The sequence below is a fragment of the Dissoconium aciculare genome (assembly GCF_010015565.1).
Source record: "Dissoconium aciculare CBS 342.82 unplaced genomic scaffold K489scaffold_25, whole genome shotgun sequence".
Taxonomy (NCBI): Eukaryota; Fungi; Ascomycota; class Dothideomycetes; order Mycosphaerellales; family Dissoconiaceae; genus Dissoconium; species Dissoconium aciculare.
Window position 1 is genome coordinate 23,852 of NW_022984975.1, and position 14,643 is coordinate 38,494.

The 14,643-nt window shown below is 51.9% G+C and overlaps 3 protein-coding genes across 3 annotated transcripts; 1 reads left to right on the top strand and 2 right to left on the bottom strand.

Annotated features, from left to right (window-relative positions):
• Nucleotides 1-54: 54 nt before the first annotated feature.
• Nucleotides 55-1,398, bottom strand: K489DRAFT_391459 (60S ribosomal protein L19; the record flags this gene model as incomplete). Its single annotated transcript, XM_033606698.1, has 4 exons — nucleotides 55-225; nucleotides 313-463; nucleotides 603-872; nucleotides 1,379-1,398. The coding sequence occupies 4 exons, from the start codon at nucleotides 1,396-1,398 to the stop codon at nucleotides 55-57; spliced, it is 612 nt and encodes a 203-aa protein (XP_033454946.1).
• Nucleotides 1,399-1,423: 25 nt separating this feature from the next.
• K489DRAFT_347283 (ARM repeat-containing protein) lies at nucleotides 1,424-10,072 on the bottom strand. The gene is made up of 2 exons (XM_033602349.1): nucleotides 9,568-10,072; nucleotides 1,424-9,508 (listed from the first exon to the last, which is right to left on the bottom strand). Exons 1-2 carry the CDS (start codon nucleotides 9,701-9,703, stop codon nucleotides 1,593-1,595), a joined length of 8,052 nt encoding a protein of 2,683 aa, XP_033454947.1. The 5' UTR covers nucleotides 9,704-10,072; the 3' UTR covers nucleotides 1,424-1,592.
• K489DRAFT_365707 (P-loop containing nucleoside triphosphate hydrolase protein) lies at nucleotides 9,993-14,606 on the top strand (the record flags this gene model as incomplete). The annotated part of the gene is made up of 2 exons (XM_033602728.1): nucleotides 9,993-11,538; nucleotides 11,620-14,606. The coding sequence occupies exons 1-2, from the start codon at nucleotides 10,182-10,184 to the stop codon at nucleotides 14,604-14,606; spliced, it is 4,344 nt and encodes a 1,447-aa protein (XP_033454948.1). The 5' UTR covers nucleotides 9,993-10,181.
• Nucleotides 14,607-14,643: the final 37 nt, after the last annotated feature.

Genomic DNA, 14,643 nt, shown 5'->3' on the forward strand with positions numbered 1-14,643 from the left:
GCAATCCCACGACGGCGACGCTGATGATGACAAAGAAAAAGAGGAAGAGCACATCTATGAGGTGGCGGCGGTCTCCTCTTCCTCCTCCTCGCCGGTGAGGGCGTTTCGCTTTTGCTGGACACGCTCCTGTCGTCGTTCGCGAGCGGCCTTGGTCTTGGCACGCTTGGCGTCCATGTCGGATCGGATCTTCTCCTCACGAGCCTTCTCGGCCTTGGCCTTGTGGATCTATTCATGTTGTCAGTATTGCAGGTCGGTTGAGATGACTTCCGTGGTGGTGATGTCATCATGGCCACGGTGGTGGAAATGACTTACGTGCTCGACGAGGGCACGCTTGTGCTTGAATGTGTTACCCTTGCTCAAGTGGTAGAGCTCGTGGTAGAGGTGCTTGTCAATCTTGCCGGCGGCACGGTACTTGACGAGTAAGCGACGAAGGACTCGCAGGCGGCGCATCCACAGAACTTGGCTGTAAGATCACTGTCAGTTTTGAACTCGAAAAACTGCAACGTGAAACCATTCTATGCTCTCCAAGCGATCCTTCCAATACAATCGTTCCAGCATATCTCCCAGCTGTCCCAAAGAAATCTCCGCTGCATCAAACTCACCTTGGCATTCTTGCGTCGGCAGTACCCTTCCTCTTACCGAAACCACGGTGTCGTCCCATTCGGCGGGCGAGGTTCAACTCCCGAGCGCGGGCACGCGAGTGCATTGTGACGGGCTTCTTGATGATGAGGCCATCGGCGAAGAGTTTGCGGATAGTCTGACGTGAGTTGGCGTTGGAGATCTCGCTGATCTCATTGGGGTCCATCCAAATCTTGCGCTTGCCGCAGCCACCGACGGCCGCCGCCAGGCGCTTCTGAGTGGTGAGATTCGACCTACGCGAAGCAAGAGGTCAGTCATGCCTCTCCTCGTGGTTCATCATGTTTTACTGGTCTCGACGGGTGGCGTTGGGTCGAAGCGGTGAGGTGTCCGGGGCGTCATGACGGCAGGTGTATGAAGAATTTGAGAGCGACGAATATGATCCAGATCACATCCAGCTATCCAGCAGGCGGTTGACTTACATCTTGACGGTATATGGCGATGGTCTTGATGGGTGCGGATGCGATGAATGGGCTGACGTTGTCGAGGTTGTGCGTTGTAATTCCCCTCACAGGTTTCCAAGCCAAGACTTCCACTCCACTAGCGCGAAATTGGGTTAGCGCCCCACGATGAGTCAAATTGAGCGTGGCCCAGTTGAAGGTGTGCAATTGTGCAAATTGTGCCCTAAGAACCACGACGACGACCAATGCTTGACAACAAGATTTGCCGTCTGGCCAAAAGAATTGTCCGCCGTGCAAGCTCCAGCTGCTGAGCTTTTATACTGCCAACCTAGTACTCTTACACTTGCACGTGAGAGCACATACCATATCGAAGAATTATTCAATTTGGTTGTGATGCCCTCCCAGATATGTCTTCACCCACCAACACATCTACTTCAAGTCGGTCCGATCATGAACGGAGACGTAGACGATCACCACATGTTGAAGATCCTTGGTAGACAGCACATACAACCGTCGAATAATATTATTTTCAGTGCATCAGCATCGTGAACTCATCTAATCATCCCCAAAAGCACCTTCTCCTAGATCCACCCGACCGATGCTCCAGACCTCCCTCTCATCATCAACCTCATCGCTACTGAGTCCCAAGCCTCCCTGTCCACCTTCCGCCTCCTTCCTCTCCCTCGCCTGACTGCTCAGCCTCAACGCAATCCGCTTGAAGTATTCTTGCATACTACGCTTCTCCGCAGGGGGAAGGCTAGCTCCAGGCCCGCTCATGTAGTTATCGAACACAGCACTCTCTTCTTCGACTACCGAGAACATCGCTAGGAATGCGGCTTCGGCGGAGAGCTTGATCGGAATGACGGGATCACGTACGCAGCGGAAGACGGGCTGGACGAGAGTTGGGAGATGTGAGCGGATGAGGTCGTTGTGCTCTCGGCTAACGGTGCGGAGGACGACCAGGGTGAGACGGCGAGCATCGACGGGCTTGCCGACGGGTAGAGTTCCAGCGAGAGCTTCTAGAATGGGTTTCGTGGGTGCGTAGCTCTTGTCGCTGGATTCTGTCAACAAGTACTTTCCTGCGGCGAGGATGGAGTTATCTGCAATGAATGGTTGATTGCTGTTGATGCCTTGGGCAATGACCGTCCTTGTTTGTTCCTCGAATGGGTCGATCAGTGCTTCCGGTGCCTCGGCGAGCACAGCGTTCAGAGCCAACACCGAGGAATTAGAAGACGTGTTCAACAACACTCTTGATTTGATCAAGCTTGCAGCAGGTTCTGCAGGAAGCACCTTGATAAGTGCGCCGAGAAGTTTAGCAAAAGTGATGTTCAAAGCGTCATCTCCCTCGCCGCTCTCCGAATCTATAAGACCCAGAATAGAGTTTCTTGAAACTTCGTTCATGTTCGCGCCCGCTTTGCTGACGACTTCGTATAGTGCCTTGAGCATGGCAGTTCTGACTCCAGAGTCTGTCGTTTTGGAGCCGGTCACGAGTTCGGCAATGAGCGGATCAACACGGGGCGTCATCGTAATAAGAGTTCCAAGAGCCTTGGCTGCTCTGGAACGAAGAACCTCGCTGGTGGGATCTGCCAGAGACTTTGCAAATGTACGTTGCAGCTGTGGCAAGAAGGGCTTGAGGAATGTAGGAATCTTCTCAAGCAGGTTGTTAAGCGTGAGTAAGATTGCGGCCTTGAGATCTGTAGAGCGCTCTGATACCACACGAATAAGAGGACCTGTGATCTGGGTCACGAACGGCTTCAGTCCTTCTGGGCTGGTACGGTCAATCAAGTCTGAGATGGCCAAAGCAGCTTGTGTTCTCTGCTCCGCTGATCCGTTCATGAGACCCTGAAGGAAGATTGGCAGGATAGCGTTGATACCCTTGGGTAAGGAAAATCCAGGCAAGTTGTGACCCGCGACACCAACTTGGTTGAGGGTAGTTCGGGTCGTCGTAACAAGTGACTCCATCTCTTCCTTCCTGAGTTGCTGAGTGAGTGCGTTCATAGCTGTCCAAGCAGCCTTCACCACTTCTGCAGCGCTATCATCGAAGGCAATGAGAAGTGCTCGGATGAGGTCTGGGTAGTAGCGAGAAAAGTCCACTTCTGTCGCCTCGAAGAATTTCGCGAGATGCAGATCGGCAATTTCACGTTTCCGGTGGTCATCGTGCTTCGCAAGCGGAAGCATGACGCCGGTCATCAGCGTGTTGAGACCATCATATTCGTCGACGGACAGGATAATGGTGTCGACAGCAGTGGTAAGCTCGGTGTGAAGGCTCTCATCCTTCGTCTCCAAAGCTCCGTCAATGAGAGCATTAATGATCACATTCAGTCTTCTGGTCATAGATGAGCTTGCGACCTCTGCTAGAGATGCGAGGGCTCGAGCATTAAATGCTGTGATCGGTTTGGCGATCAAAGTTGGCAACAGGTTGGGTAGAATGATGTTTGAACGAGTCGAGTCGGTCAGCAGTGTCAACAGTGCGGACAGAGCATGCTCAGCGTCGTCCTCAGAGCGGAGCAAGCTGAGGAGGTAAGGTAGGACTTGATCGACGGCACGCTTGCCGAAGATCTTTTGCAAAGAGTCGAATGCTTCGGCGGCTTCTTCCCGAACATCCTCGTCTGAGTCGACAAGTGCAGTCCGGACGACCGACATGAGTGTCTTCTCGTAGTCTTCGAGTGCTTCTGGCGCAGCTGAAGTAATGAGTTCGCGGAGAGCGATACAGATACCTTGGCGGGCATCGGTATCGGTCGAGGTCTGAAGACCTTCCTCGAGAGTTGGGAGCAGCGTTGCAAGGACGCCTTCGCCAGCCTTGCGAATAAGCTCTCCAAGAGCATTTCCAGCGATGACCTTCTGCTCCATGTTTGAACTTGCAAGTCGGCGAATGAGAAGTTGAGTGAGTGTCGGAATGAGCTCGCGCAGTGTCCGTGGCGATGACACAAGAGCCTTCCACACGCCCAGAGCCGAAGTTCGCACGAGACCAGATGTGTCGCAGCGACAGATGTACAGAGCTGAAAGAACACGATTTCTCTTCTCCTCGCCAATCACCTCCAGTAAAGACTGGCCAGCTTCATTCGCGCCCTCTTCCATGTCTTCGGCTTCAGCTTTACCACTTATACCCGTGAGGTTGAACAGGAGATCTCCCACAAGCTCAACGGAACTGAGACGAATGCGGTAATTGTCATCAGCAAGACCACGCTCAAGCTCGGGAAGCAGCAAATCGACCGAACGTGCTGCGAAGTTCTTGACCAGAAGACGACCCGCACGAAGCGCTGTCTCACGGATTGACTCCACATCATCGGCAAGTCCAGACAAAATCGGTGGAATGATCTTGGAGAGGTAGTTGGCGAAGCTGTTGCCAAAGCATGCAGGCAAGAAGATGAAGAGAGACATAAAGCCCTCGCGCACTGAAGCCTTGGAGCTCGAAACATTCTGCAGGATGGTAGGAAGAGTCTCCTCCAAGCGACCCGTACCAAGACCTGCCAGGACTTCACTGAGTGCTTGTGCGGAACCAAGACGATCACCAGCACCAGTGTCTGACTTGAGGGTGGACATGAGGCTTGGGATAAGGTCTGGCAGCGCATCCTCGCCAAGCTTCTCAATCGTAGATCCCAGTGCCTTGGATGCGGTGGCACGAGTGGTCGGAACAGGATCCACAATGGCGACACGGAGACCCGCGACCAAGATGGGCAGATGCGCGATGAGATCTTTGCGCTCTGTGAGATGGGCGAGACTGCCGATGATCTGCGCTGCTTTCCTCTTCGTCGCAGATCTATCGCCGAGGCCACGTTCTAAAATGCGAACAACGAGAGCCAGCGAAGGTGCATCCAAGTAATGAATGAAGTTGACCTTGATGAGTGCGTCCAGGGCATCGTCGGTGTATTTGGTCGGATCACTCAGTGCCTTGAGTACAATACCGACCTGACTCTTCACTTCAGGATTGCTGATGACCTCTCCGAATCGCTGTAGACTCTTGTTGGCAGATCCACGAACCTCTTTGTGACTGTCATTTAGGACCTCCGTGAGGGGCGGGATGATCGCTGGGAGACTGATCGCTAGCTGTTGCGGGTCGAGGTACGCCATGGCACCCAGAGAGTCACAGGCACCCTTCTTGCTTCGCCACTGCTGATCATCAAGACCCTCGAGCAAAATTGGCAAGACTTGTTTAACACCGTACGAGCTCAAGGAAGAGAAACATGTCTTTGCGGCGTCCAGACACGCCATTCGAACATCAGCACTGGTATCCGCAAAACCAGCCAGCAGCTGTGGCACGATTTGAATGACGTAAGGCTCGAAGATGCGGACTAGCATTAGTGACAGCAGCTCAAAAGCAAGGAAGGCTCCCTGTCGCTCGTTGGGATCCTTTTTATTGTCGGCGGCACTTCGCAGCGTCGACAATAAGCGGCTGTCTTTAAGCAATGAGATTCCTTTGCCCTTCACGATACCAGCAAGACCGTAAGCTGCTCCACGTCTCGCGGCATATTTCTTCGCATGAAGCATCTCCTCGACCATCTGTTGCAAATACTCATTTGCTTGGTCACTAGAGGCTTTCACCAGTGGAGGCAGACACATGGCGACAGCATATTGAACAGATTCAGAAGGAGTGCTGAGGGTGGACAAAAGCCGATTGACGACCTTCGCCATGCGGGCATCACCTTTCGGAAGATGGCGAGCCAGGGCACCGTACAGGATAACGACAGCTTCGTTGACCAAATCTTCTTGAGCCTGCTGGCTACTGCTAGAGGCTTGGAGCGTGGTCTCATATGACTTCATCAGCGGCTCGACCTGTGTCATACCACGCAGTGCCACGATGGTCGTCGCCGCATCAACCATTGCATCGCGTACAGAAGTGCTCTTATCGCTCAAAGGCCCTTTCTCAACCAGGAAGCCCATGAATTCGATCAGCTGCTCAGATGGGAATATTGGAGCCAACTCCTTGAATGCCAACGCAAACCCGTGTCTTGCTTCCCACGGGTCGGCGAGGTCCTGTTTGATTGGCATACCGTAACGATCAAGTCGTTGCTTTCTAGCTCTGGCAAATTCCACGTAGTTCTCTTCTAGCTTTAGTCGTACTTCGGTGAACGTCTCGGGGTGTTGCTGTACCGCCGCCGCCACAGCACGTGCCGCGGCACGTCGTAGTTGAGAGTCCTTTGACTGTAGGTAAGGAAGGCACTGTATTGCAGCAGATTTGACAATGACCAGCTTATGCTCCGCCCAGATCTCCTGCGCGATGCTTGCGTTTTGTTCGTCGTCGTCGTATGAGGCGAGCCAGATTTCTTCGTAGAACTCCCGATCTGAGAGGAAGAGATGATCACTGATGGCTTGAAGCACAGCGTTGCGAACGGATATGTCAGGGACTATCGAGCCCTTGACAACTGTATCTGTCTCGACTTCATTGATGTTCTCCGAGATGTTCTCGCAGAGGTCTGAAAAACAGTCTCTGCAAGGTCGGAAATGCTGGGTATATCGCTGCATGGAAGCAATCAATGTTGTGAACAGCTTTTGTCGCGGAAGCTTCGTATCTGTGCATGTCCGTGTGTGAAAGGAAAGAAATTCGATGGCGAGGACAATTTGCTCGTCTGCTTCTTCACTAGCCTCTCGGTCAATGCCGCCAGACTCCAAGACGAGGAACACCAGTGCAAGAATGTAGCTCAAAGTGACAGGGTCAAATGGTTTCCTCTCTCCGAGGAAGCGAAGTCGGTACATAACTCTCGTGATCAAATCACCAAGTGGTTCTGCGAGTAGATTCTCCGGGAGGATAGTGATTCCGGCTGCACGTAGCGTTGCAACGCCAACAAAAGGACGCAATGAGCCCAGAATGCCGTCGGTCTTCTCTGAGCATTTCAAATATCCTAATGCAGGTGCATTGCCGAGAATCAGACCAGCACCAGCTTCGACAACGTCAAAGAGAAGTTTGACGGAAGGTCCAAACCAGGGCCCATCACCACCTTCGATGACCGGCCCCTTGGTGAGACACACGATGATCCCAATGCCACGTCGCAGCCTAGCCTCGAGCTCTGCAACCTGCTGCCGAATGGCTGCTTCTTTAGCGAGCTGCGCCTTGACCTTAGATTGCTCCTCTGGAGTAAGCTTCTTGGCTTGTCCTTTCTTCTGAGCAATCTGGGCCCTGAGCTCTTCTTCCCATTTCAACAGATCGTAGTCTTTGTCTGTCTTACTTATCTGCTGCGTTTGTGACTGCTTTGATAGTACGTCAATGAACGCGGTGCCCTCGGGAGTTCGATAGATGGCCGCCTCGGTGGGGCCGATGTCGTCTAATTGTTTCGCGTCGAGATCGGATGTAATCTGAGCAACAACAAGCGGGGTCATGATGCTCGGAGCAACGAAAACCAGCTCGGCGGCGGCAGCGTGTGCGGCGTCGTGAAACGAAGACAACTCCTTCCAAGCTGGATTTTCCGTAACGAAAATGATCCTGGAAAGGTAGTCCTGAGCGCCCGTCTTTACGATGACACTAAGATCATTCCATATTCGTCTGGCCAGTTCTATCCAAGGCGCTTTGGGTATTAGCTGAGATCGGCATAGAATGTGCAGACTTCTGTACTGCTCTTCCAAGGATTGCGGATCAACAGCTGGAGTCGCCTCTGATGGAGGATCTGAGCAAATGGCGCGAATCACCTTGTAGAGTTCCTCGCGGCCCGTTTTTGACGCAAGCGCAGCACTTTCTTTAGCTTCTAACTCAACATCTTCACACCATTGCCATAAGCCAGCTATGACCACGCTTGAGACCTGACTCCGACTGGCATGGTATAAGAGGCTGAGAGCTGTGGTGGCTTCTCGCCGCACTTTTGGAGGGACACTACTTGACACCAGCAGAAAGATCATCGCCTGAGCCCACGCGACAGATGATGCGGCCTTTGAGTCTTTCGGTAGTCCTGGGAATGTGCTGGTCAGTGCACGTAGAAGCCAGGTTAGATCGTCTGCGGATGCCAGCTTCGTGTATATTCTTGGGTTTAACAAAAATGAAGGTTTCGGCTCTATAGTCAATGCTTTTTCAAGAAGTCCCGCTTTCTTTATCGCTGCAGAGTTTTTCAGATCTGGTATTGAGGCAAGTCTTGAGATGCACAGAGCGCTGGTGGCACATGCTATAGGTACCTGGCCAGCTTGCAATGCAGGAATTGGGTTCGCTACAGCATCATTGAAACTTTCGACAAGCTTGCCAATGCATGCATCGGTGATGATGGCTAGGCTTCCATTGCTCAAATCCTTCTCCTTCAATTGCCACAGGCATTCTGCGAATTGCAAAGCCCAAATACGGCGCATTGGTGCTCGTTTGTCAGCCACTCCTTTGGCGAATGTGTCGATCGTGGCAGCCTCCACCTTCACATCGTTTTGCAGCGCATATTGTAGATACGTCCCGAGCGTGCTGAGCAGCGCAGAGGCTGCAGGCTCATTTGTTTCCTTCAAGGATAATGCATTCAAGCCTTGCAGAATCTTGGTGGCTAGAGGAGCTGATGGTTTGAACGCAGATAGCATCTCCGCCTGTAGAAGACGCTGATCGGCCGCAGTGATTTTATTGCCCTTGAGTGGCCCGAGAATTTCGTCCGCGGCCTTTTCGATAAGAGCATCATCGTATGATCGTGTCGCAAGAAGTCTGAATGTTCGCACAGCACCCTCCCGGGTGCTTGCGTTGGAAGATTTCGTATTTGCCAGAAGAGGTTTTAAAAGGTTATTTGCCAATATGCCAGAAAGGTCGACGCTGTCCGGAAGTGCAGCGAACAGCGGGGAAACGAGGTCGTTTAAGACGATTTCGGGCGATCTCAGAAGTGCCTTCTCCACCGAGGGAATAATTTCCTGGCTCAAGTCTGCGACTGAAACGTATGATGCAAAGAAGTCTTTCAAGCCGTCTGCGATGTGTGCTGGCAGCGGAGTGCGAGAACCAAGTATTTCGCGAAGGTAGAATGCAATGTAATCGGACTTCTTCTCTTCTACCACAGCTGCCTTTCCAGAGACTCGGCTGCAAACTCCTGCGATGATGCCGAGGGGAATAGCATTACGGGGGCAGGGCCCAGCAGCCTTTTTGGTCAAAGATTCAATAACATCACCAATCGCATCGGCACCAAATGGTGCTTTGACCAGGGTTCTAAATGCACGTCGACTCACGCGTAGAGCGGTGGAGCGTGTGCTGTCTTTCGGCTCGGATGAGTAGAGAATCACTGAAGCATTGCTCAGTGTTGATATTGACCTAGCTCCCCATGATTCCCAAAACTCTTTCTTCTCGGCTGAGACTTGTATCAATAACGAGCTCCATCTTATAAGCACAAAGGCATTTCCCGGTGCAATCCCGACTTTGGTAGATTCCTTTTCCAATACTTCGGCAAATTTGGTGGTATGAGCAGATGCGGTAGGTAAGCTGGCAATTGTGGTCAAGCAGCTCTCCACGGCATGTCGTGATCGGTCGTCAACGTAAAGCGGGTAAATATCGAATAATATGTTCAGAAAAGGAAGTATTTGTGCGAGTGGAATGTCTGCGCAGGATGATCAGAATTCTTGATCGGGTGATCTGCGTCATAGTTATTATTTTCACCTTGTCTTGTAAGCCTTTCGTGAATATCATTCAGCTCTGCTACGCGCTGCTTGGCCGAGTTTGCCAACAGGACCTGTCGGGCCTGAAGTAGATCGAGCCCGGTCTCGCCGTTCGTTTGCGCCTCCTCGTCGGCCATGTCGACTGAGGTTCTGCCCAGCGATGACTCTTCAACGGTATGTACACACTGAACAATGCGGGTGTGCTCGCAGATCAGGTCCGCGCAGTGAGAAAAGGTGGGAAATTGAACGACCTCGTGCAAACAGCTGGGTGCGCTGTGGTCAGGATCGTATGCGCGAGAAGATCACGAAATGATCGTGACGATGTGCCAGAAATGCTCCGCGGTGCGATATTTTTGAAACTCTGAATTTCAATGCTCCGCTTCGCAACTCACCCCACCACGGTGCAGCGCTTTGCGTCACAGACACACGCGACACTTTGGTGGTGTAAACGCAAATACAGTTCAACACGACTGAATGGTTCACTATTTTGCATCATCTTCCTGACTCATCTCGTAAAGCTCCCCTTCAAGAATTTGGACGTACCTGAAAATGCTCAAATTTATGAGCAGCGAATACATTCAGAAGTTCTCAGATTCCTCATCGAATTGAAGCGTCATGGCAGGCGGGAACAAGAAAAAGAAGAAGCCCGCGGCGAATCCCGCCAGAGGCTTTGCCACGACATCAATTGCGTCGAAGCCAAAGGTAGAGGCGGCAACCGAGGAGCAGCCTGGACAAGTTGAAGCGAACGGACAACAAGAAGTCAAATCATCCACAGCTCCATCAATCGGTAATACAACAACGGTTCAAGATGCGAACACACTACAGACGCGAGAGCTTTCTGAATTGTCTCCCGAGGAACTTGAAGCGCAACTAGAGGCATCTGCATTGCAACAATTTGTCGAGAACAACGCCGCTAAAGTCAAGAAAGAGACCACACGACAGGTCACTCGCTACCAAACAGACAGGCGGCTATTACGGTCACAGGCGGAGTTTCTTTCGCTGAAAGACTGGCTACCTGATGAGTTAATGCAACAGATTGGAGATCTAATCTCATCGGATTTGAAACAGGAGTCAATAGCCCCAAGAAAAATCGAGCCGTCACGTAAAGATGACGTGGCTGCCAAGTTGTGGATTGTTCGACAATGTCTAATCGATTTGGAAGTCCCCTTGGACAGGGTCAATGAAGTTCTCGCTTGGTTGATCAGTAATCCCCCTGCCAGCACGCTGACAGCGCAGGCATGGGGCATAGAGGAGTGCTTGGAGTGGTTAGCCCTGAATTGCAGTGGTGAAGAGCTCGATGAGTATGATTCGACCAGAGTAAGGACGGTTGCAAAGGACGTCGACGATGAAACTTTTGACGAGGAGGACGAATCTCGTTCCTCCGCCACTAAATTTAGTATTGAAGCGAGCGCTTCGAAGAGGGACTCTCCTCAACAAACATCCTCGACCCATGATTCCGGCGCGGACGAAGATCTAGCTGTCAGCGACTTGGACAGCGATCTAGAGCCCGATCAGCTAAGCGAGGCTTGGCTAAGGACCAAAAGGCAGCTTTTCATGATCAATCCTACAGAGAATGACGGGAGCGGGAAGAAAAGTAAAAGTACCAAATCTGCAAAGTCTGACTCTGCTGTCAACAAAAGTCGGTCAGAACGAAAGCTGGATGCAAAACTCAGCAAGATCGAGTCCGATGTTCTCTTCGATCTACGCGAAGCAGAGTATCAATGGGCTGAGATCAAAATCGATCTAGTACGCCAGGCCGCTGAGCGCAAGAGATTGCAACTTCAGCCTGACACGGGTGCCAAACCAAGCCGGGCTACAGCCGCGTCTTCATCAGATGTGAATGACGAGGCTGAGAAGATTGCCAAAGAGATGCTTGCGGAAAATGACTTGAGCGACGGCGAAGACTTTCTTGGTGGCATATTCGATGCTCTGCCCGGAGTTCAACAAGCCACCAACGGGTCAGGAGCTGCGAGTGACGCGACAACGCTAATTCGCGATTTTGGAAAGCTGACTGGTATGAGCCCAAAGCGTGTACTCGAGGAGGCATGCAAAGCGCGAGATGGTCGAAGCCGGGTATCCTTGAAGCAAATCTCGCCCACGACGTACTCATGCCGTCATTCTGTTACCATACACTGGAGCAGGGAACAAATAATCATGGATCACAAATTCCTGCCCAGCATCAGTGTCAAACGAAAGCCGACGACGCTTCTCGTTTCTATGATCGAGGTAGCTACGCCCGACTTGGCACAGAGCGAGGCTTACGTCTGCACAGTAGCTCTGTTCTTAATATTTTCAGGATCGCCAAAGGAAGAGAAGGCTCATCTCCGACTTCCAGCAGCGTTCCGCGATCTTTGGGACGAGTTCGAACGCTTGAGGCTAGAGCACGTCCAGAAGGAGGATAGCATCACTGCCAAGGCTGTCCTTGATATCGTTGACCGGAACATGCAGAGTCCGGATGACGATGATGACAACGAGGTCGTTTTCAATGCCAATCTGCGTCGAAGATTTGATGGCTCAACCGGGACATCTACCCCGACATCGCGCATTGAAACCAACAAGACAACTTCTGAATCACAATCGCTCGAATTGCAACAGATGTGGGCGAATAAATCAAGCTCTGAAGCATACCAATATATGTTGGTTGGTAGACAGAATCTGCCAATGTACAGATTCAAAGCTGAAGCCCTTGATATAATCCGCCGCAATCAGGTCACCATTTTATGTGGTGAGACAGGTTGTGGGAAGAGTACACAGCTACCAGCCTTCATCTTGGAGCACGAGCTCTCGCAAGGCAGATCATGTAAGATTTATTGTACTGAGCCACGTCGAATATCTGCCATCTCCTTAGCTCAACGTGTTAGCGAGGAAATGGGCGAACGGAAAGGCGATGTTGGCACAAACCGCTCTTTAGTTGGATATGCCATCAGACTGGAGTCGCACACGTCAGTATCTACTCGACTCGTCTATGCGACCACTGGAATCGTTCTCCGCATGCTTGAAAATGCTGACGGGTTGGCGGAGATAACTCATCTTGTCATCGACGAGGTACATGAACGGAGCATTGATACGGATTTCTTGCTCATCGTCCTTCGATCATTGATGCTCAAGAGGCCCGGCTTGAAGGTAGTATTGATGAGTGCCACCGTTGATGCGCAAAAGTTTTCAAACTACCTCGATGGTGCGCCAGTCATCAATGTCCCCGGTCGAACTTTCCCGGTACAGGCTTATTTCCTGGAGGATGCTATTGAGATCACCGGACACACCAACGAGGACGCTGCTGCTGCAACCGTTGATGAGGATAGTATTGACGAAGATCAGCCAAAAGAGGGAAAGCCTCAAGCTTTGGAGGGATATAGTGCACGCACACGGAAAACACTCGACACATACGATGAATATCGAATCGACATGAGCTTGATAGTGAAGCTCTTGGAGAGAATTGGATACGATGGTAATTATGAGCCATTCAGTAAGGCTGTCCTCGTCTTTCTGCCTGGTATCGCCGAGATTCGACAACTCAACGATATGCTTGGGGGTCACCCTCGCTTCCTCAAAGGCTGGCACGTCTATCCTCTCCATTCTTCGTTCTCAAGCGACGATCAGCAAGCGGCTTTTGATGTTCCTCCACCGGGTTTTCGCAAAATCGTCTTGGCCACAAATATCGCCGAGACGGGTATCACGATTCCAGACGTGACGTGCGTCATCGACACAGGAAAGCACAAAGAGATGCGTTTCGACGAGCGAAGACAGATGTCTCGATTGATCCAGAGCTTCGTGGCCAAAGCAAATGCGAAGCAACGTCGTGGTCGCGCCGGTCGTGTACAGGAAGGCATTTGCTTTCACCTCTTCACTAAGCACCGACACGATCATCTCATGGTAGACCAGCAAACTCCGGAAATGCTACGACTTTCTCTGCAGGACTTGGTCATGAGAGTCAAGATTTGTAAATTGGGAGATATCGAACGTGCACTCGCACAAGCCCTTGATCCTCCGTCGAGCAAGAACATACGCCGAGCTATCGATGCGCTCGTTGAGGTTGGCGCTTTAACTACTGGCGAGGACCTCACGCCGCTCGGTAGTCAACTGGCCAAACTTCCGCTCGACACGCAGCTGGGGAAACTGATCTTGCTCGGAAGCATTTTCAAATGTCTTGACTTTACTCTTACTGTAGCTGCCATGCTATCTTCCAAGTCACCCTTCTTGAGCCCAATGCACCAGAAGAAGCAAGCCGACACAGTCCGCCTTGCCTACCGTCGCGGAGATTCGGATCTGCTGACGGCCTACAATGCCTACAGCACATGGCGAAAAGTGTGCCAGACACCCGGAATCACAGAATATTCCTTCTGTAACAAGAACTTCCTCAGTCCGCAAAATCTCGCCAATATCGAAGATCTCAAAGCCCAACTTCTCTCATCGCTCGTCGACGCCGGCTTCGTGCAGCTCGGCAACGAAGAACGGTCCGCGCTGCAGAAAATGCGTCACAACTCCCGCCACCGCAACTTCGTTCTGATCCCTGCCGCATACACGCGCTTCGATGACAATGATCTCCTCACCACCTCCGTCGTCGCCTGGTCCTTCTACCCCAAAATCATCACCCGTGACGGAAAAGGCTGGCGCAACATCGCCAACAACCAATCCCTCGCTCTGCATCCGACCTCCGTCAACAAAACATCGCTCGCACCCGATGTGAAATACCTCTCTTTCTACAGCATCATGCAATCCTCCTCGCGCTTCACCAACGCCCAGGAGACCACCGCCGTCTCGGATGTCGCGCTCGCAATCATGACCGGCGAAGCTGTCTTCCACATGTACGCAGGTGTCGTCGTCATTGATGGGAACCGTCTCCGCTTCAAAGTCCGCGATTGGAGAACTATGGTTGTCCTCAAGACCCTCAGGGCCAAGGTCAAGGAGGTTTTGGCGAAACTGTTGAGGAGTCAGGGAAGGGAATTGGGCGATCGGCCCAGGAGGTGGATGAATATCCTCGAGGGCATCTTTGAGAGGTTGAAGCCTGTGAGTGCGACGCCGGCGGTCACGCTAAGGTGAGATTCGTACGTAGACCGAAGTGGTTGGCATGTTTCAT

Excerpts from the sequence above, each read along its gene's own strand:
- K489DRAFT_347283 (XM_033602349.1), bottom strand. The coding sequence starts at position 9,703 with ATGGCCGACGAGGAGGCGCAAACGAACGGCGAGACCGGGCTCGATCTA. Across the intron at positions 9,509-9,567 it reads CGAAAGGCTTACAAGACAAG|ACATTCCACTCGCACAAATA; the intron begins GTGAAAATAATA and ends CATCCTGCGCAG.